The following is a 23,690-nucleotide window of genomic DNA, read 5'->3' as shown; positions in this document are numbered from 1 at the left end:
AAATGACCTTTAACCCCTGACCTGTGTGTCCTTTAGGATGGCAGCCAGGGTCAGCCCGACCCTGACAGTGGAGTGTCCGGTCCTCTCAGCCAGCCCCCGGCCGAGTCTGGTGTTCCGCTGCCCGCTCTCAACCTCATCTTCAAGGACGGACAGCTGAGGGAGTGGAGTGGACGAGCTCCTCCACCCCTCCACATCTCAGCCCTGCAGAAAGACCAGTCCTTATAGACCCCTCCACATCTCAGCCCTGCAGAAAGACCTTATAGACCCCTCCACATCTCAGCCCTGCAGAAAGACCTTATAGACCCCTCCACATCTCAGCCCTGTAGAAAGACCTTATAGACCCCTCCACATCTCAGCCCTGCAGAAAGACCTTATAGACCCCTCCACATCTCAGCCCTGCAGAAAGACCAGTCCTTATAGACCCCTCACATCTCAGCCCTGCAGAAAGACCAGTCCTTATAGACCCCTCCACATCTCAGCCCTGCAGAAAGACCAGACCTTATAGACCCCTCCACATCTCAGCCCTGCAGAAAGACCAGACCTTATAGACCCCTCCACATCTCAGCCCTGCAGAAAGACCTTATAGACCCTCCACATCTCAGCCCTGCAGAAAGACCTTATAGACCCCTCCACATCTCAGCCCTGCAGACAGACCTTATAGACCCCTCCACATCTCAGCCCTGCAGAAAGACCTTATAGACCCCTCCACATCTCAGCCCTGCAGAAAGACCTTATAGACCCCTCCACATCTCAGCCCTGCAGAAAGACCTTATAGACCCCTCCACATCTCAGCCCTGCAGAAAGACCAGACCTTATAGACCCCTCCACATCTCAGCCCTGCAGAAAGACCTTATAGACCCCTCCACATCTCAGCCCTGCAGAAAGACCAGACCTTATAGACCCCTCCACATCTCAGCCCTGCAGAAAGACCAGTCCTTATAGACCCCTCCACATCTCAGCCCTGCAGAAAGACCTTATAGACCCCTCCACATCTCAGCCCTGCAGAAAGACCTTATAGACCCCTCCACATCTCAGCCCTGCAGAAAGACCTTATAGACCCCTCCACATCTCAGCCCTGCAGAAAGACCTTATAGACCCCTCCACATCTCAGCCCTGCAGAAAGACCAGTCCTTATAGACCCCTCCACATCTCAGCCCTGCAGAAAGACCTTATAGACCCCTCCACATCTCAGCCCTGCAGAAAGACCAGTCCTTATAGACCCCTCCACATCTCAGCCCTGCAGAAAGACCAGTCCTTATAGACCCCTCCACATCTCAGCCCTGCAGAAAGACCTTATAGACCCCTCCACATCTCAGCCCTGCAGAAAGTCCTTATAGACCCCTCCACATCTCAGCCCTGCAGAAAGACCAGTCCTTATAGAACCCTCCACATCTCAGCCCTGCAGAAAGACCAGTCCTTATAGACCCCTCCACATCTCAGCCCTGCAGAAAGACCTTATAGACCCCTCCACATCTCAGCCCTGCAGAAAGTCCTTATAGACCCCTCCACATCTCAGCCCTGCAGAAAGACCTTATAGACCCCTCCACATCTCAGCCCTGCAGAAAGACCTTATAGACCCCTCCACATCTCAGCCCTGCAGAAAGACCTTATAGACCCCTCCACATCTCAGCCCTGCAGAAAGACCTTATAGACCCCTCCACATCTCAGCCCTGCAGAAAGACCAGTCCTTATAGACCCCTCCACATCTCAGCCCTGCAGAAAGACCTTATAGACCCCTCCACATCTCAGCCCTGCAGAAAGACCAGTCCTTATAGACCCCTCCACATCTCAGCCCTGCAGAAAGACCAGTCCTTATAGACCCCTCCACATCTCAGCCCTGCAGAAAGACCTTATAGACCCCTCCACATCTCAGCCCTGCAGAAAGACCTTATAGACCCCTCCACATCTCAGCCCTGCAGAAAGACCAGTCCTTATAGAACCCTCCACATCTCAGCCCTGCAGAAAGACCAGTCCTTATAGACCCCTCCACATCTCAGCCCTGCAGAAAGACCTTATAGACCCCTCCACATCTCAGCCCTGCAGAAAGTCCTTATAGACCCCTCCACATCTCAGCCCTGCAGAAAGACCTTATAGACCCCTCCACATCTCAGCCCTGCAGAAAGACCTTATAGACCCCTCCACATCTCAGCCCTGCAGAAAGACCTTATAGACCCCTCCACATCTCAGCCCTGCAGAAAGACCAGTCCTTATAGACCCCTCACATCTCAGCCCTGCAGAAAGACCAGACCTTATAGACCCCTCCACATCTCAGCCCTGCAGAAAGACCAGTCCTTATAGACCCCTCACATCTCAGCCCTGCAGAAAGACCAGTCCTTATAGACCCCTCCACATCTCAGCCCTGCAGAAAGACCAGACCTTATAGACCCCTCCACATCTCAGCCCTGCAGAAAGACCAGACCTTATAGTTCCCTCCACATCTCAGCCCTGCAGAAAGACCTTATAGACCCCTCCACATCTCAGCCCTGCAGAAAGACCTTATAGACCCCTCCACATCTCAGCCCTGCAGAAAGACCAGTCCTTATAGACCCCTCCACATCTCAGCCCTGCAGAAAGACCAGTCCTTATAGACCCCTCCACATCTCAGCCCTGCAGAAAGACCTTATAGACCCCTCCACATCTCAGCCCTGCAGAAAGACCAGTCCTTATAGACCCCTCCACATCTCAGCCCTGCAGAAAGTCCTTATAGACCCCTCCACATCTCAGCCCTGCAGAAAGACCAGTCCTTATAGACCCCTCCACATCTCAGCCCTGTAGAAAGACCAGACCTTATAGACCCCTCCACATCTCAGCCCTGCAGAAAGACCTTATAGACCCCTCCACATCTCAGCCCTGCAGAAAGACCAGTCCTTATAGACCCCTCCACATCTCAGCCCTGCAGAAAGACCTTATAGACCCCTCCACATCTCAGCCCTGCAGAAAGACCAGTCCTTATAGACCCCTCCACATCTCAGCCCTGCAGAAAGTCCTTATAGACCCCTCCACATCTCAGCCCTGCAGAAAGACCTTATAGACCCCTCCACATCTCAGCCCTGCAGAAAGACCTTATAGACCCCTCCACATCTCAGCCCTGCAGAAAGACCAGTCCTTATAGACCCCTCCACATCTCAGCCCTGCAGAAAGACCTTATAGACCCCTCCACATCTCAGCCCTGCAGAAAGACCTTATAGACCCCTCCACATCTCAGCCCTGCAGAAAGACCAGTCCTTATAGACCCCTCCACATCTCAGCCCTGCAGAAAGACCAGTCCTTATAGACCCCTCCACATCTCAGCCCTGCAGAAAGACCTTATAGACCCCTCCACATCTCAGCCCTGCAGAAAGACCTTATAGACCCCTCCACATCTCAGCCCTGCAGAAAGACCTTATAGACCCCTCCACATCTCAGCCCTGCAGAAAGACCTTATAGACCCCTCCACATCTCAGCCCTGCAGAAAGACCTTATAGACCCCTCCACATCTCAGCCCTGCAGAAAGACCTTATAGACCCCTCCACATCTCAGCCCTGCAGAAAGACCAGTCCTTATAGACCCCTCCACATCTCAGCCCTGCAGAAAGACCAGTCCTTATAGACCCCTCCACATCTCAGCCCTGCAGAAAGACCTTATAGACCCCTCCACATCTCAGCCCTGCAGAAAGACCTTATAGACCCCTCCACATCTCAGCCCTGCAGAAAGACCTTATAGACCCCTCCACATCTCAGCCCTGCAGAAAGACCTTATAGACCCCTCCACATCTCAGCCCTGCAGAAAGACCTTATAGACCCCTCCACATCTCAGCCCTGCAGAAAGACCTTATAGACCCCTCCACATCTCAGCCCTGCAGAAAGACCTTATAGACCCCTCCACATCTCAGCCCTGCAGAAAGACCTTATAGACCCCTCCACATCTCAGCCCTGCAGAAAGACCTTATAGACCCCTCCACATCTCAGCCCTGCAGAAAGACCTTATAGACCCCTCCACATCTCAGCCCTGCAGAAAGACCAGACCTTATAGACCCCTCCACATCTCAGCCCTGCAGAAAGACCTTATAGACCCCTCCACATCTCAGCCCTGCAGAAAGACCAGTCCTTATAGACCCCTCCACATCTCAGCCCTGCAGAAAGACCTTATAGACCCCTCCACATCTCAGCCCTGCAGAAAGACCTTATAGACCCCTCCACATCTCAGCCCTGCAGAAAGACCTTATAGACCCCTCCACATCTCAGCCCTGCAGAAAGACCAGTCCTTATAGACCCTCCACATCTCAGCCCTGCAGAAAGACCTTATAGACCCCTCCACATCTCAGCCCTGCAGAAAGACCAGTCCTTATAGACCCCTCCACATCTCATTCCTGCAGAAAGACCAGTCCTTATAGACCCTCCACATCTCAGCCCTGCAGAAAGACCTTATAGACCCCTCCACATCTCAGCCCTGCAGAAAGACCAGTCCTTATAGACCCCTCCACATCTCAGCCCTGCAGAAAGACCTTATAGACCCCTCCACATCTCAGCCCTGCAGAAAGACCTTATAGACCCCTCCACATCTCAGCCCTGCAGAAAGACCAGACCTTATAGACCCCTCCACATCTCAGCCCTGCAGAAAGACCAGTCCTTATAGACCCCTCCACATCTCAGCCCTGCAGAAAGACCTTATAGACCCCTCCACATCTCAGCCCTGCAGAAAGACCTTATAGACCCCTCCACATCTCAGCCCTGCAGAAAGACCAGTCCTTATAGACCCCTCCACATCTCAGCCCTGCAGAAAGACCTTATAGACCCCTCCACATCTCAGCCCTGCAGAAAGACCTTATAGACCCCTCCACATCTCAGCCCTGCAGAAAGACCTTATAGACCCCTCCACATCTCAGCCCTGCAGAAAGACCAGTCCTTATAGACCCCTCCACATCTCAGCCCTGCAGAAAGACCAGTCCTTATAGACCCCTCCACATCTCAGCCCTGCAGAAAGACCAGTCCTTATAGACCCCTCCACATCTCAGCCCTGCAGAAAGACCTTATAGACCCCTCCACATCTCAGCCCTGCAGAAAGACCAGACCTTATAGACCCCTCCACATCTCAGCCCTGCAGAAAGACCTTATAGACCCCTCCACATCTCAGCCCTGCAGAAAGACCAGTCCTTATAGACCCCTCCACATCTCAGCCCTGCAGAAAGACCTTATAGACCCCTCCACATCTCAGCCCTGCAGAAAGACCTTATAGACCCCTCCACATCTCAGCCCTGCAGAAAGACCTTATAGACCCCTCCACATCTCAGCCCTGCAGAAAGACCAGTCCTTATAGACCCTCCACATCTCAGCCCTGCAGAAAGACCTTATAGACCCCTCCACATCTCAGCCCTGCAGAAAGACCAGTCCTTATAGACCCCTCCACATCTCATTCCTGCAGAAAGACCAGTCCTTATAGACCCTCCACATCTCAGCCCTGCAGAAAGACCTTATAGACCCCTCCACATCTCAGCCCTGCAGAAAGACCAGTCCTTATAGACCCCTCCACATCTCAGCCCTGCAGAAAGACCTTATAGACCCCTCCACATCTCAGCCCTGCAGAAAGACCTTATAGACCCCTCCACATCTCAGCCCTGCAGAAAGACCAGACCTTATAGACCCCTCCACATCTCAGCCCTGCAGAAAGACCAGTCCTTATAGACCCCTCCACATCTCAGCCCTGCAGAAAGACCTTATAGACCCCTCCACATCTCAGCCCTGCAGAAAGACCTTATAGACCCCTCCACATCTCAGCCCTGCAGAAAGACCAGTCCTTATAGACCCCTCCACATCTCAGCCCTGCAGAAAGACCTTATAGACCCCTCCACATCTCAGCCCTGCAGAAAGACCTTATAGACCCCTCCACATCTCAGCCCTGCAGAAAGACCTTATAGACCCTCCACATCTCAGCCCTGCAGAAAGACCTTATAGACCCTCCACATCTCAGCCCTGCAGAAAGACCTACGTTTTTTGCCACCTTAATTGTCCTATGATCAGAACCAACCCCTCTTCCTCATATTGTCCTATGATCAGAACCAACCCATCCCCTCTTCCTCCTCCTCATAATATCCTATGATCAGAATCAACCCATCCCCTCTGCCTCCTCCACATATTGTCCTATGATCAGAACCAACCCCTCCTCTTCCTCATATTGTCCTATGATCAGAACCAACCCATGCCCTCTTCCTCCTCCTCATAATGTCCTATGATCAGAACCAACCCATCCCCTCTTCCTCCTCCTCATAATGTCCTATGATCAGAACCAACCCATCCCCTCTTCCTCCTCCTCATAATGTCCTATGATCAGAACCAACCCATCCCCTCTTCCTCCTCCTCATAATGTCCTATGATCAGAACAACCCATCCCCTCTTCCTCCTCCACATATTGTCCTATGATCAGAACCAACCCCTCCTCTTCCTCATATTGTCCTATGACCAGAACCAACCCCTCTTCCTCATATTGTCCTATGATCAGAACCAACCCCTCCTCTTCCTCATATTGTCCTATGATCAGAACCAACCCCTCTTCCTCCTCCTCATAATGTCCTATGATCAGAACCAACCCAACCCGGCATGATACCACTGCACTAAATATTTCTGAAAAGACTTTGTCATTAAAGTGTTGTTGCTTTCAAGATAAAATGTGTGGTCTTTAAATGTCCCCGTGAGACGAGTGTGGTGCTCTTCTCTTCTATAGCCTATGGATCATACAGCACGTTGACTCAAAAACCCGTTCCCTTTTCATCCATGGGGTTATTGTTGTTGCTCGTGATAATTCCCAGAGGTGCAGTTCTTCTTTAGGTCATCCTTGGATCAGAAGAGAGCTTGAACCTGAGCTTGTCTTTCTTTTAAAGAAAACAAATACTATTTGAACCTAGGTAACATCCTGACAGCACCAAAGCCTGGACCTAGTCCCTCACAGAGAAGAACCATTCCAGACAGCACCAAAGCCTGGACCTGGTCCCTCATAGAGAAGAACCATTCCAGACAGCACCAAAGCCTGGACCTGGTCCCTCACAGAGAACAACCATTCCAGACAGCACCAAAGACCTGGTCCCTCACAGAGAAGAACCATTCCAGACAGCACCAAAGCCTGGTCCCTCACAGAGGAGAACCATTCCAGACAGCACCAAAGACCTGGTCCCTCACAGAGGAGAACCATTCCAGACAGCACCAAAGCCTGGACCCTCACAGAGGAGAACCATTCCAGACAGCACCAAAGACCTGGTCCCTCACAGAGGAGAACCATTCCAGACAGCACCAAAGACCTGGTCCCTCACAGAGGAGAACCATTCCAGACAGCACCAAAGCCTGGTCCCTCACAGAGGAGAACCATTCCAGACAGCACCAAAGCCTGGACCTAGTCCCTCACAGAGAAGAACCATTCCAGACAGCACCAAAGCCTGGACCTAGTCCCTCACAGAGAAGAACCATTCCAGACAGCACCAAAGCCTGGACCTGGTCCCTCACAGAGAAGAACCATTCCAGACAGCACCAAAGCCTGGACCTAGTCCCTCACAGAGAAGAACCATTCCAGACAGCACCAAAGCCTGGACCTGGTCCCTCACAGAGAAGAACCATTCCAGACAGCACCAAAGCCTGGACCTAGTCCCTCACAGAGAAGAACCATTCCAGACAACACCAAAGCCTGGACCTAGTCCCTCACAGAGAAGAACCATTCCAGACAGCACCAAAGCCTGGACCTGGTCCCTCACAGAGAAGAACCATTCCAGACAGCACCAAAGCCTGGACCTAGTCCCTCACAGAGAAGAACCATTCCAGACAACACCAAAGCCTGGTCCCTCACAGAGGAGAACCATATTAGAATCCGTGTTCTGTCTACGACACTGTTTCTTCATAGGGGGAGTTTTTCCCTGTCAGAATCTGTAATGCTCCTTGGAGAATAGAGTACAGTAGTACACTCAGTAGTACACTCAGTAGTACTCAGTAGTACACTCAGTAGTACTCAGTAGTACACTCAGCAGTACACTCAGTAGTACACTCAGTAGTACACTCAGTAGTACACTCAGTAGTACACTCAGCAGTACACTCAGTAGTACACTCAGTAGTACACTCAGTAGTACACTCAGTAGTACACTCAGCAGTACACTCAGCAGTACACTCAGCAGTACACTCAATAGTACACTCAGTAGTACACTCAGCAGTACACTCAGTAGTACACTCAGCAGTACACTCAGTAGTACACTCAGTAGTACACTCAGCAGTACACTCAGCAGTACACTCAGTAGTACACTCAGTAGTACACTCAGCAGTACACTCAGTAGTACACTCAGCAGTACACTCAGTAGTACACTCAGCAGTACACTCAGTAGTACACTCAGTAGTACACTCAGCAGTACACTCAGTAGTACACTCAGCAGTACACTCAGTAGTACACTCAGTAGTACACTCAGCAGTACACTCAGTAGTACACTTCATATTACACTCAGCAGTACACTCAGCAGTACACTCAGTAGTACACTCAGTAGTACACTCAGTAGTACACTCAGCAGTACACTCAGTAGTACACTCAGTAGTACACTCAGTAGTACACTTAGCAGTACACTCAGCAGTACACTCAGTAGTACACTCAGTAGTACACTCAGCAGTACACTCAGTAGTACACTCAGTAGTACACTCAGCAGTACACTCAGCAGTACACTTCATATTACACTCAGTAGTACACTTCATATTACACTCAGTAGTACACTTCATATTACACTCAGTAGTACACTTCATATTACACTCAGTAGTACACTCAGTAGTACACTCAGTAGTACACTCAGTAGTACACTCAGCAGTACACTCAGTAGTACACTCAGTAGTACACTCAGTAGTACTCAGCAGTACACTCAGTAGTACACTCAGCAGTACACTCAGCAGTACACTCAGCAGTACACTCAGTAGTACACTCAGTAGTACACTCAGTAGTACACTCAGCAGTACACTCAGCAGTACACTCAGCAGTACACTCAGCAGTACACTTCATATTACACTCAGCAGTACACTCAGCAGTACACTCAGCAGTACACTCAGTAGTACACTCAGTAGTACACTCAGCAGTACACTCAGCAGTACACTCAGCAGTACACTCAGCAGTACACTCAGTAGTACACTCAGTAGTACACTTAGCAGTACACTCAGTAGTACACTCAGTAGTACACTCAGCAGTACACTCAGTAGTACACTCAGTAGTACACTCAGTAGTACACTTCATATTACACTCAGTAGTACACTCAGTAGTACACTCAGTAGTACACTCAGTAGTACACTCAGCAGTACACTCAGTAGTACACTTCATATTACACTCAGTTGTACACTCAGCAGTACACTCAGCAGTACACTCAGTAGTACACTCAGTAGTACACTCAGTAGTACTCAGCAGTACACTCAGTAGTACACTCAGCAGTACACTCAGTAGTACACTTCATATTACACTCAGCAGTACACTCAGTAGTACACTCAGTAGTACACTCAGTAGTACACTCAGCAGTACACTCAGTAGTACACTCAGTAGTACACTCAGTAGTACACTCAGCAGTACACTCAGCAGTACACTCAGTAGTACACTCAGTAGTACACTTCATATTACACTCAGCAGTACACTCAGTAGTACACTCAGTAGTACACTCAGCAGTACACTCAGCAGTACACTCAGTAGTACACTCAGTAGTACACTCAGTAGTACACTCAGTAGTACACTCAGCAGTACACTCAGTAGTACACTTCATATTACACTCAGCAGTACACTCAGTAGTACACTCAGCAGTACACTCAGTAGTACACTCAGTAGTACACTCAGTAGTACACTCAGCAGTACACTCAGTAGTACACTTCATATTACACTCAGCAGTACACTCAGTAGTACACTCAGTAGTACACTCAGTAGTACACTCAGCAGTACACTCAGCAGTACACTCAGTAGTACACTTCATATTACACTCAGCAGTACACTCAGTAGTACACTCAGCAGTACACTCAGCAGTACACTCAGTAGTACACTCAGCAGTACACTCAGTAGTACACTCAGTAGTACACTCAGTAGTACACTCAGCAGTACACTCAGTAGTACACTCAGTAGTACACTCAGCAGTACACTCAGCAGTACACTCAGTAGTACACTTAGTAGTACACTCAGAAGTACACTCAGCAGTACACTCAGTAGTACACTCAGCAGTACACTCAGCAGTACACTCAGTAGTACACTCAGCAGTACACTTCATATTACACTCAGCAGTACACTCAGTAGTACACTCAGTAGTACACTCAGTAGTACACTTCATATTACACTCAGTAGTACACTCAGTAGTACACTCAGTAGTACACTCAGTAGTACACTCAGTAGTACACTCAGCAGTACACTCAGTAGTACACTCAGCAGTACACTCAGCAGTACACTCAGCAGTACACTCAGTAGTACACTCAGTAGTACACTCAGCAGTACACTCAGCAGTACACTCAGCAGTACACTCAGTAGTACACTCAGTAGTACACTCAGCAGTACACTCAGCAGTACACTCAGCAGTACACTCAGTAGTACACTCAGTAGTACACTCAGTAGTACACTCAGTAGTACACTTCATATTACACTCAGCAGTACACTCAGTAGTACACTTCATATTACACTCAGCAGTACACTCAGCAGTACACTCAGTAGTACACTCAGCAGTACACTCATATTGTCCTATGATCAGAACCAACCCATGCCCTCTTCCTCCTCCTCATAATGTCCTATGATCAGAACCAACCCATCCCCTCTTCCTCCTCCTCATAATGTCCTATGATCAGAACCAACCCATCCCCTCTTCCTCCTCCTCATAATGTCCTATGATCAGAACCAACCCATCCCCTCTTCCTCCTCCTCATAATGTCCTATGATCAGAACAACCCATCCCCTCTTCCTCCTCCACATATTGTCCTATGATCAGAACCAACCCCTCCTCTTCCTCATATTGTCCTATGACCAGAACCAACCCCTCTTCCTCATATTGTCCTATGATCAGAACCAACCCCTCCTCTTCCTCATATTGTCCTATGATCAGAACCAACCCCTCTTCCTCCTCCTCATAATGTCCTATGATCAGAACCAACCCAACCCGGCATGATACCACTGCACTAAATATTTCTGAAAAGACTTTGTCATTAAAGTGTTGTTGCTTTCATGATAAAATGTGTGGTCTTTAAATGTCCCCGTGAGACGAGTGTGGTGCTCTTCTCTTCTATAGCCTATGGATCATACAGCACGTTGACTCAAAAACCCGTTCCCTTTTCATCCATGGGGTTATTGTTGTTGCTCGTGATAATTCCCAGAGGTGCAGTTCTTCTTTAGGTCATCCTTGGATCAGAAGAGAGCTTGAACCTGAGCTTGTCTTTCTTTTAAAGAAAACAAATACTATTTGAACCTAGGTAACATCCTGACAGCACCAAAGCCTGGACCTAGTCCCTCACAGAGAAGAACCATTCCAGACAGCACCAAAGCCTGGACCTGGTCCCTCATAGAGAAGAACCATTCCAGACAGCACCAAAGCCTGGACCTGGTCCCTCACAGAGAACAACCATTCCAGACAGCACCAAAGACCTGGTCCCTCACAGAGAAGAACCATTCCAGACAGCACCAAAGCCTGGTCCCTCACAGAGGAGAACCATTCCAGACAGCACCAAAGCCTGGACCCTCACAGAGGAGAACCATTCCAGACAGCACCAAAGACCTGGTCCCTCACAGAGGAGAACCATTCCAGACAGCACCAAAGACCTGGTCCCTCACAGAGGAGAACCATTCCAGACAGCACCAAAGCCTGGTCCCTCACAGAGGAGAACCATTCCAGACAGCACCAAAGCCTGGACCTAGTCCCTCACAGAGAAGAACCATTCCAGACAGCACCAAAGCCTGGACCTAGTCCCTCACAGAGAAGAACCATTCCAGACAGCACCAAAGCCTGGACCTGGTCCCTCACAGAGAAGAACCATTCCAGACAGCACCAAAGCCTGGACCTAGTCCCTCACAGAGAAGAACCATTCCAGACAGCACCAAAGCCTGGACCTGGTCCCTCACAGAGAAGAACCATTCCAGACAGCACCAAAGCCTGGACCTAGTCCCTCACAGAGAAGAACCATTCCAGACAACACCAAAGCCTGGACCTAGTCCCTCACAGAGAAGAACCATTCCAGACAGCACCAAAGCCTGGACCTGGTCCCTCACAGAGAAGAACCATTCCAGACAGCACCAAAGCCTGGACCTAGTCCCTCACAGAGAAGAACCATTCCAGACAACACCAAAGCCTGGTCCCTCACAGAGGAGAACCATATTAGAATCCGTGTTCTGTCTACGACACTGTTTCTTCATAGGGGGAGTTTTTCCCTGTCAGAATCTGTAATGCTCCTTGGAGAATAGAGTACAGTAGTACACTCAGTAGTACACTCAGTAGTACTCAGTAGTACACTCAGTAGTACTCAGTAGTACACTCAGCAGTACACTCAGTAGTACACTCAGTAGTACACTCAGTAGTACACTCAGTAGTACACTCAGCAGTACACTCAGTAGTACACTCAGTAGTACACTCAGTAGTACACTCAGTAGTACACTCAGCAGTACACTCAGCAGTACACTCAGCAGTACACTCAGTAGTACACTCAGTAGTACACTCAGCAGTACACTCAGTAGTACACTCAGCAGTACACTCAGTAGTACACTCAGTAGTACACTCAGCAGTACACTCAGCAGTACACTCAGTAGTACACTCAGTAGTACACTCAGCAGTACACTCAGTAGTACACTCAGCAGTACACTCAGTAGTACACTCAGCAGTACACTCAGTAGTACACTCAGTAGTACACTCAGCAGTACACTCAGTAGTACACTCAGCAGTACACTCAGTAGTACACTCAGTAGTACACTCAGCAGTACACTCAGTAGTACACTTCATATTACACTCAGCAGTACACTCAGCAGTACACTCAGTAGTACACTCAGTAGTACACTCAGTAGTACACTCAGCAGTACACTCAGTAGTACACTCAGTAGTACACTCAGTAGTACACTTAGCAGTACACTCAGCAGTACACTCAGTAGTACACTCAGTAGTACACTCAGCAGTACACTCAGTAGTACACTCAGTAGTACACTCAGCAGTACACTCAGCAGTACACTTCATATTACACTCAGTAGTACACTTCATATTACACTCAGTAGTACACTTCATATTACACTCAGTAGTACACTTCATATTACACTCAGTAGTACACTCAGTAGTACACTCAGTAGTACACTCAGTAGTACACTCAGCAGTACACTCAGTAGTACACTCAGTAGTACACTCAGTAGTACTCAGCAGTACACTCAGTAGTACACTCAGCAGTACACTCAGCAGTACACTCAGCAGTACACTCAGTAGTACACTCAGTAGTACACTCAGTAGTACACTCAGCAGTACACTCAGCAGTACACTCAGCAGTACACTCAGCAGTACACTTCATATTACACTCAGCAGTACACTCAGCAGTACACTCAGCAGTACACTCAGTAGTACACTCAGTAGTACACTCAGCAGTACACTCAGCAGTACACTCAGCAGTACACTCAGTAGTACACTCAGTAGTACACTTAGCAGTACACTCAGTAGTACACTCAGTAGTACACTCAGCAGTACACTCAGTAGTACACTCAGTAGTACACTCAGTAGTACACTTCATATTACACTCAGTAGTACACTCAGTAGTACACTCAGTAGTACACTCAGTAGTACACTCAGCAGTACACTCAGTAGTACACTTCATATTACACTCAGTTGTACACTCAGCAGTACACTCAGCAGTACACTCAGTAGTACACTCAGTAGTACACTCAGTAGTACTCAGCAGTACACTCAGTAGTACACTCAGCAGTACACTCAGTAGTACACTTCATATTACACTCAGCAGTACACTCAGTAGTACACTCAGTAGTACACTCAGCAGTACACTCAGTAGTACACTCAGTAGTACACTCAGTAGTACACTCAGCAGTACACTCAGCAGTACACTCAGTAGTACACTCAGTAGTACACTTCATATTACACTCAGCAGTACACTCAGTAGTACACTCAGTAGTACACTCAGCAGTACACTCAGCAGTACACTCAGTAGTACACTCAGTAGTACACTCAGTAGTACACTCAGTAGTACACTCAGCAGTACACTCAGTAGTACACTTCATATTACACTCAGCAGTACACTCAGTAGTACACTCAGCAGTACACTCAGTAGTACACTCAGTAGTACACTCAGTAGTACACTCAGCAGTACACTCAGTAGTACACTTCATATTACACTCAGCAGTACACTCAGTAGTACACTCAGTAGTACACTCAGTAGTACACTCAGCAGTACACTCAGCAGTACACTCAGTAGTACACTTCATATTACACTCAGCAGTACACTCAGTAGTACACTCAGCAGTACACTCAGCAGTACACTCAGTAGTACACTCAGCAGTACACTCAGTAGTACACTCAGTAGTACACTCAGTAGTACACTCAGCAGTACACTCAGTAGTACACTCAGTAGTACACTCAGCAGTACACTCAGCAGTACACTCAGTAGTACACTTAGTAGTACACTCAGAAGTACACTCAGCAGTACACTCAGTAGTACACTCAGCAGTACACTCAGCAGTACACTCAGTAGTACACTCAGCAGTACACTTCATATTACACTCAGCAGTACACTCAGTAGTACACTCAGTAGTACACTCAGTAGTACACTTCATATTACACTCAGTAGTACACTCAGTAGTACACTCAGTAGTACACTCAGTAGTACACTCAGTAGTACACTCAGCAGTACACTCAGTAGTACACTCAGCAGTACACTCAGCAGTACACTCAGCAGTACACTCAGTAGTACACTCAGTAGTACACTCAGCAGTACACTCAGCAGTACACTCAGCAGTACACTCAGTAGTACACTCAGTAGTACACTCAGCAGTACACTCAGCAGTACACTCAGTAGTACACTCAGTAGTACACTCAGTAGTACACTCAGTAGTACACTTCATATTACACTCAGCAGTACACTCAGTAGTACACTTCATATTACACTCAGCAGTACACTCAGCAGTACACTCAGTAGTACACTCAGCAGTACACTCAGCAGTACACTCAGTAGTACACTTCATATTACACTCAGTAGTACACTCAGTAGTACACTCAGTAGTACACTTCATATTACACTCAGCAGTACACTCAGCAGTACACTCAGTAGTACACTCAGCAGTACACTCAGCAGTACACTCAGTAGTACACTTCATATTACACTCAGTAGTACACTCAGTAGTACACTCAGTAGTACACTCAGTAGTACACTCAGTAGTACACTCAGTAGTACACTCAGCAGTACACTCAGCAGTACACTCAGCAGTACACTCAGTAGTACACTCAGTAGTACACTCAGCAGTACACTCAGCAGTACACTCAGTAGTACACTCAGCAGTACACTCAGTAGTACACTCAGCAGTACACTCAGTTGTACACTCAGTAGTACACTCAGTAGTACACTCAGTAGTACACTCAGTAGTACACTCAGCAGTACACTCAGTAGTACACTCAGTAGTACACGCAGCAGTACACTCAGTAGTACACTCAGTAGTACTCAGCAGTACACTCAGCAGTACACTCAGTAGTACACTCAGCAGTACACTTCATATTACACTCAGCAGTACACTCAGTAGTACACTCAGTAGTACACTCAGCAGTACACTTCATATTACACTCAGCAGTACACTTCATATTACACTCAGTAGTACACTCAGCAGTACACTCAGCAGTACACTCAGTAGTACACTCAGCAGTACACTCAGTAGTACACTCAGTAGTACACTCAGCAGTACACTCAGTAGTACACTCAGTAGTACACTCAGTAGTACACTCAGTAGTACACTCAGTAGTACACTCAGTAGTACACTCAGTAGTACACTCAGCAGTACACTCAGCAGTACACTCAGCAGTACACTCAGTAGTACACTCAGTAGTACACTCAGCAGTACACTTCATATTACACTCAGCAGTACACTCAGTAGTACACTCAGTAGTACTCAGCAGTACACTCAGCAGTACACTCAGCAGTACACTCAGCAGTACACTCAGTAGTACACTCAGCAGTACACTCAGTAGTACACTTCATATTACACTCAGTAGTACACTCAGCAGTACACTCAGCAGTACACTCAGCAGTACACTCAGTAGTACACTCAGCAGTACACTCAGTAGTACACTCAGCAGTACACTCAGCAGTACACTCAGTAGTACACTCAGTAGTACACTCAGCAGTACACTCAGCAGTACACTCAGCAGTACACTCAGTAGTACACTCAGCAGTACACTCAGCAGTACACTCAGCAGTACACTTCATATTACACTCAGTAGTACACTCAGCAGTACACTCAGCAGTACACTCAGTAGTACACTCAGTAGTACACTCAGCAGTACACTCAGCAGTACACTCAGCAGTACACTCAGTAGTACACTCAGTAGTACACTCAGTAGTACACTCAGTAGTACACTCAGCAGTACACTCAGCAGTACACTTCATATTACACTCAGTAGTACACTCAGTAGTACACTCAGCAGTACACTCAGCAGTACACTTCATATTACACTCAGTAGTACACTCAGCAGTACACTCAGTAGTACACTCAGTAGTACACTCAGCAGTACACTCAGCAGTACACTCAGTAGTACACTCAGTAGTACACTCAGCAGTACACTCAGCAGTACACTTCATATTACACTCAGTAGTACACTCAGCAGTACACTCAGCAGTACACTCAGCAGTACACTCAGCAGTACACTCAGCAGTACACTCAGCAGTACACTTCATATTACACTCAGCAGTACACTCAGCAGTACACTCAGCAGTACACTCAGCAGTACACTCAGTAGTACACTCAGTAGTACACTCAGTAGTACACTCAGCAGTACACTCAGTAGTACACTCAGTAGTACACTCAGTAGTACACTCAGTAGTACACTTCATATTACACTCAGCAGTACACTCAGTAGTACACTTCATATTACACTCAGCAGTACACTCAGTAGTACACTCAGTAGTACACTCAGTAGTACACTCAGCAGTACACTCAGTAGTACACTCAGTAGTACACTCAGCAGTACACTCAGTAGTACACTCAGTAGTACACTCAGTAGTACACTTCATATTACACTCAGCAGTACACTCAGTAGTACACTTCATATTACACTCAGCAGTACACTCAGTAGTACACTCAGTAGTACACTCAGTAGTACACTCAGCAGTACACTCAGCAGTACACTCAGTAGTACACTCAGTAGTACACTCAGCAGTACACTCATTTCCACCCCATAGTGGTTGTTTTATTTGCATGGAAGAGTTCAGTCTCCATTTCCGCCCCATAATGGTTGTTTATCGTTGATGATGATGATGATGAGTGTGTAGAGACCATTGTGTGTGTTTTACCATCACCTCCATAACTAGTCTCCTATCGATGGATTGATCTATTACTGACCCCTACCCTCCATAACTAGTCTCCTATCGATGGATTGATCTATTACTGACCCCTACCCAACCATAACTAGTCTCCTATCGATAGATTGATCTATTACTGACCCCTACCCTCCATAACTAGTCTCCTATCGATCCATCAGACCCCTACCCTCCATAACTAGTCTCCTATCGATGGATTGATCTATTATTGACCCCTACCCAACCATAACTAGTCTCCTATCGATCGATTGATCTATCGGACCCCTATCTGTCTGGTAGACGAAGGGCCGGCTCCAGGCATAAGTGACATAAGCTCAGTCGGGGTCTCAACTCACGGAGAGTTAGAATAGTAACACCAGGTGCAAGTTGGACATGTGGCTGTGCATCAGCAGTTTTTCTCTTGTTATGTCAGTCACTGACAGTCACTCAGTTAGCCATGTCAGCTAACAACTTTTAGATTGGTAAGTTAGTCTAGCCAGCTTGTAGTAATCATGGTCAAATATCGACTAGGCACGCAGGGCATGTGTCCAGAGCCCCCCCCCTCTCACTCAGATATCATTAACATGGCATCCACTACCGGTCAAACGTTTTAGCACGCCTACTCATTCAAGGGTTTTTCTTTATTTGTACTATTTTCTACATTGTAGAATAATAGTGAAGACATCAACACTATGAAATAACACATATGGAATCATTTAGTAACCAAAAAAAAAGTGTTAAACAAATCAAAATAGATTTTATTTTTGAGATTCTTCGAAGTAGACAGCCTTTGCCTTGATGACAGCTTTGCACACTCTTGGCATTCTCTCAACCAGCTTCACCTGAAATGTTTTTCCAACAGTCTTGAAGGAGTTCCCACATATGCTGAGCACTTGTTGGTTGCTTTTCCTTCACTCTGTGGTCCAACTAATCCCAAACCATCTCAATTGGGTTGAGGTCGGGGGACTGTGGAGGTCAGGTCATGTGATGCAGCACTCCATCCCTCTCCTTCTTGGTTAAATAGCCCTTACACAGCCTGGAGGTGTGTTGGGGCATTGTCCTGTTGAAAAACAAATGATAGTCCCACTAAGCCCAAACCAGATGGGATGGCGTATCGCTGCAGAATGCTGTGGTAGCCATGCTGGTTAAATGTGCCTTGAATTCTAAATAAATCACAGACAGGGTCACCAGCAAAGCACCCCCACACCATCACACCTCCTCCTCCATGCTTCACGGTGGGAACCACACATGCTTAGATCATCCGTTCACCTACTCTGTGTCTCACAAAGACACGGTGGTTGGAACCAAAAATCTCAAGTTTGGACTCGTCAGACCAAAACACAGATTTCCACCGGTCTAATGTTAATTGCTTATGTTTCTTGGCCCAAGCAAGTCTCTTCTTATTATTGGTGTCCTTTAGTAGTGGTTTCTTTGCAGCAATTTGACCATGAAGGCCTGATTCACACAGTCTCCTCTGAACAGTTGATGTTGAGATGTGTCTGTTACTTGAACTCTGTGAAGCATTTTTTTGGTTTGCAATTTCTGAGGCTGGTAACTCTAATGAACTTATCCTCTGCAGCAGAGGTAACTCTGGGACTTCCATTCCTGATGCGGTCCTCATGAGAGCCAGTTTCATCACAGCGCTTGATGGTTTTTGTGACTGCTCTTGAAGAAACTTTCGAAGTTCTTGAAATGGTCCGGATTGACTGACCTTCATATCCTAAAGTAATGATGAACTGTCGTTTCTCTTTGCTTATTTGAGCTGTTCTTGACATAATTTGGACTTGGTCTTTTACCAAATAGGGCTATCTTCTGTATACCAGCCCTACCTTGTCACAACACAACTGATTGGTTCAAATGCATTAAGAAGGAAAAAAATTCCACAAATTAACCTGTCAATTGAAATGCATTCCAGGTGACTACCTCGTGGAGCTGGTTGAGAGAATGCCAAGAGTGTGCAAAGCTGTCATCAAGGCAAAGGGTGGCTATTTGATTTGTTTGAGGCTTTTTTGGTTACTACATGATTCCACATGTGTGTTATTTCATGGTGTTGATGTTTTCACGATTATTCTACAATGTAGAAAATAGTACAAATTAAGAAAAACCCTTGAATTACCCGGTAATGTAAGTCACGGCAAAACGTGTAGAATTTAAGAATTTTCACTTTAAAATGTAAATTATTCTCTCTGCCGTCGGGAGCGGGGGGAGGGGGGGGGGACCAAAATGTTTTGCCTGCAAGGTAGGTGGGGCAACCAAATCTCGCTTAGGGTCTTCAAAAGGCTAGCGCCATCCCTGGGTAGACCCTTACCAGTACATCCACCCCTCCCTCCTAACCTCCACCACAGTGTTAGAGTTACCATTAGTTACCATTAGTTACCATTAGTTACCATTAGTTACCATTAGTTACCAATAGTTTTATATAATGCCAACCTTGCATTTTAGGAATCTTTGTTGTAGCTTGTTCGATGGGACAGTCACAAAAATGTTCAACGATTCAACGATAAACAAAGAATGTGTGTAATGAAGTGGGAACAAAATGTGACATTCCTCCTGACGTCTTCTTCATTTGCCTGAGATGTTGTTATTCAATGTAAATATCAATACTGTATGTTACAATAAAATAATACCCCCCCAACTAATGTGTTTGTGGTGTGTATCTGTCTATATGCAGTTGAAGTGGGAAGCTTATATATATATATATATACAGTTGAAGTATATATATATATATATACAGTTGAAGTCGGAAGTTTACATACACAGCCAAATACATTTAAACTCAGTTTTTCACAATTCCTGACATTTAATCCTAGTAAAAAATCCCTGTTTTAGGTCAGTTAGGATCACCACTTTATTTTAAGAATGTGAAATGTCAGAATAATAGTAGAGAATTATTTATTTCAGCTTTTATGTCTTTCATCACATTCCCAGTGGGTCAGACGTTTACATACACTCAATTGGTATTTGGTAGCATTGCCTCTAAAGTGTTTAACTTGGGTCAAACTTTTCGGGTAGCCTTCAACAACCTTCCCACAATAAGTTGGGTGAATTTTGGCCCATTCCTCCTGATAGAGCTGGTGTAACTGAGTCAGGTTTGTAGGCCTCCTTGCTCGCAGTTCTGCCCACAACTTTTCTATAGGATTGAGGTCAGAGCTTTGTGATGGCCACTCCAATACCTTGACTTTGTTGTCCTTAAGCCATTTTGCCACAACTTTGGAAGTATGCTTGGGGTCATTGTCCATTTGGAAGACCCATTTGCGACCAAGCTTTAACTTCCTGACTGATGTCTTGAGATGTTGCTTCAATATATCCACATAATTTTCCTGCATCATGATGCCATCTATTTTGTGAAGTGCACCAGTCCCTCCTGCAGCAAAGCACCCACACAACATGATGCTGCCACCCCCGTGCTTCACGGTTGGGATGGTGTTCTTCGGCTTGCAAGCGTCCCCCTTTTTCCTCAGACATAACGATGGTTATTATGGCCAAACAGTTCTATTTTTGTTTTATCAGACCAGAGGACATTTCCTCAAAAAATATGATCTTTGTCCCCATGTGCAGTTACAAACCTTAGTCTGGCTTTTTTATGGCGGTTTTGGAGCAGTGGCTTCTTCCTTGCTGAGCAGCCTTTCAGGTTATGTCGATATAGGACTTGTTTTACTGTGGCTATAGATACTTTTATACCTGTTTCCTCCAGCATCTTCACAAGGTCCTTTGCTGTTGTTCTGGGATTGATTGCACTTTTCGCACCAAAGTACGTTCATCTCTAGGAGACAGAACGCGTCTCCTTCCTGAGCGGTATGACGGCTGCGTGGTTCCATGGTGTTTATACTTGCGTACTATTGTTTGTACAGATGAACGTGGTACCTTCAGGCGTTTAGAAATTGCTCCCAAGGATGAACCAGACTTGTGGAGGTCTACAATTTCTTTTCTGAGGTCTTGTCTGATTTCTTCTGATTTTCGCATGATGTCAAGCAAAGAGGCGCTGAGTTTGAAGGTAGGCCTTGGAATACATTCACGGGTACACCTCCGATTGACTCAAATGATGTCAATTAGCCTATCAGAAGTTTCTAAAGCCCTTACATAATTTTCTGGAATTTTCCAAGCTGTTTAATGGCACAGTCAACTTAGTGTATGTAAACTTCTGACCCACTGGAATTGTGATACAGTGAATTATAAGTGAAATAATCTGTCTGTAAACAATTGTTGGAAAAATTACTTGTGTCATGCACAAAGTAGATGTCCTAACGACTAGCCAAAACTATAGTTTGTTAACAAGAAATTTGTGGAGTGGATGAAAAATGAGTTTTGACTCCAACCAAAGTGTATGTATACTTCAGACTTCAACTGTGTGTGTGTGTATATATATATATTTAGTAGACTAAACGATGTGAGTCACTATGGAACAGTTTAGTAGGCTAGACGATGTGAGTCACTCTGGAACAGTTTAGTAGGCTAGACGATGTGAGTCACTCTGGAACAGTTTAGTAGACTAGACGATGTGAGTCACTCTGGAACAGTTTTAGTAGACTAGACGATGTGAGTCACTCTGGAACAGTTTAGTAGACTAGACGATGTGAGTCACTATGGAACAGTTTAGTAGACTAGAAGATGTGAGTCACTCTGGAACAGTTTAGTAGACTAGACGATGTGAGTCACTCTGGAACAGTTTAGTAGACTAGACGATGTGAGTCACTATGGAACAGTTTAGTAGACTAGACGATGTGAGTCACTCTGGAACAGTTTAGTAGACTAGACGATGTGAGTCACTATGGAACAGTTTAGTAGACTAGACGATGTGAGTCACTATGGAACAGTTTAGTAGACTAGACGATGTGAGTCACTATGGAACAGTTTAGTAGACTAGACGATGTGAGTCACTATGGAACAGTTTAGTAGACTAGACGATGTGAGTCACACTGGAACAGTTTAGTAGACTAGACGATGTGAGTCACTATGGAACAGTTTAGTAGACTAGACGATGTGAGTCACTATGGAACAGTTTAGTAGACTAGACGATGTGAGTCACTATGGAACAGTTTAGTAGACTAGACGATGTGAGTCACTCTGGAACAGTTTAGTAGGCTAGACGATGTGAGTCACAATGGAACAGTTTAGTAGACTAGACGATGTGAGTCACTATGGAACAGTTTAGTAGACTAGACGATGTGAGTCACTATGGAACAGTTTAGTAGACTAGACGATGTGAGTCACTCTGGAACAGTTTAGTAGACTAGACGATGTGAGTCACTATGGAACAGTTTAGTAGACTAGACGATGTGAGTCACTATGGAACAGTTTAGTAGACTAGACGATGTGAGTCACTATGGAACAGTTTAGTAGACTAGACGATGTGAGTCACTCTGGAACAGTTTAGTAGACTAGACGATGTGAGTCACTATGGAACAGTTTAGTAAACTAGACGATGTGAGTCACTATGGAACAGTTTAGTAGACTAGACGATGTGAGTCACTCTGGAACAGTTTAGTAGACTAGACGATGTGAGTCACTATGGAACAGTTTAGTAGACTAGACGATGTGAGTCACTCTGGAACAGTTTAGTAGACTAGACGATGTGAGTCACACTGGAACAGTTTAGTAGACTAGACGATGTGAGTCACTATGGAACAGTTTAGTAGACTAGACGATGTGAGTCACTATGGAACAGTTTAGTAGACTAGACGATGTGAGTCACTCTGGAACAGTTTAGTAGACTAGACGATGTGAGTCACTCTGGAACAGTTTAGTAGACTAGACGATGTGAGTCACTATGGAACAGTTTAGTAGACTAGACAATGTGAGTCACTATGGAACAGTTTAGTAGACTAGACGATGTGAGTCACTCTGGAACAGTTTAGTAGACTAGACGATGTGAGTCACTCTGGAACAGTTTAGTAGACTAGACGATGTGAGTCACTCTGGAACAGTTTAGTAGACTAGACGATGTGAGTCACTATGGAACAGTTTAGTAGACTAGACGATGTGAGTCACTCTGGAACAGTTTAGTAGACTAGACGATGTGAGTCACTCTGGAACAGTTTAGTAGACTAGACGATGTGAGTCACTATGGAACAGTTTAGTAGACTAGACGATGTGAGTCACTCTGGAACAGTTTAGTAGACTAGACGATGTGAGTCACTCTGGAACAGTTTAGTAGGCTAGACGATGTGAGTCACTCTGGAACAGTTTAGTAGACTAGACGATGTGAGTCACTATGGAACA

At 46.3% G+C, this 23,690-nt stretch overlaps 1 protein-coding gene and 2 long non-coding RNA genes across 4 annotated transcripts in view; 1 reads left to right on the top strand and 2 right to left on the bottom strand.

The window, feature by feature from the left end:
• LOC129858306 (protein FAM91A1-like) overlaps nucleotides 1–2,237 on the top strand; it is a 164,485-nt gene extending 162,248 nt beyond the window's left edge. For both annotated transcript variants that reach the window (XM_055927454.1, XM_055927455.1), the window contains one exon: nucleotides 37–2,237. In XM_055927454.1, coding sequence (XP_055783429.1) covers nucleotides 37–225 — 189 coding nt within the window. In that variant the 3' untranslated portion in view covers nucleotides 226–2,237. The remainder of the gene's footprint in view (nucleotides 1–36) is intronic.
• On the bottom strand, nucleotides 1,869–2,825 carry LOC129858308 (uncharacterized). The gene is made up of 5 exons (XR_008760010.1): nucleotides 2,782–2,825; nucleotides 2,496–2,619; nucleotides 2,329–2,419; nucleotides 2,012–2,087; nucleotides 1,869–1,930 (listed from the first exon to the last, which is right to left on the bottom strand). It is a non-coding gene; the product is annotated as an uncharacterized LOC129858308 (long non-coding RNA).
• A 1,126-nt stretch (nucleotides 2,826–3,951) lies between these two features.
• Nucleotides 3,952–4,335, bottom strand: LOC129858309 (uncharacterized). The gene is made up of 3 exons (XR_008760011.1): nucleotides 4,318–4,335; nucleotides 4,081–4,161; nucleotides 3,952–4,042 (listed from the first exon to the last, which is right to left on the bottom strand). It is a non-coding gene; the product is annotated as an uncharacterized LOC129858309 (long non-coding RNA).
• Nucleotides 4,336–23,690: the final 19,355 nt, after the last annotated feature.

Source organism: Salvelinus fontinalis, chromosome 6 (assembly GCF_029448725.1).
Source record: "Salvelinus fontinalis isolate EN_2023a chromosome 6, ASM2944872v1, whole genome shotgun sequence".
Classification (NCBI taxonomy): Eukaryota; Metazoa; Chordata; class Actinopteri; order Salmoniformes; family Salmonidae; genus Salvelinus; species Salvelinus fontinalis.
Note: the sequence above shows the minus strand (reverse complement) of the source record. Positions and strands in the feature narration are given on the sequence as shown.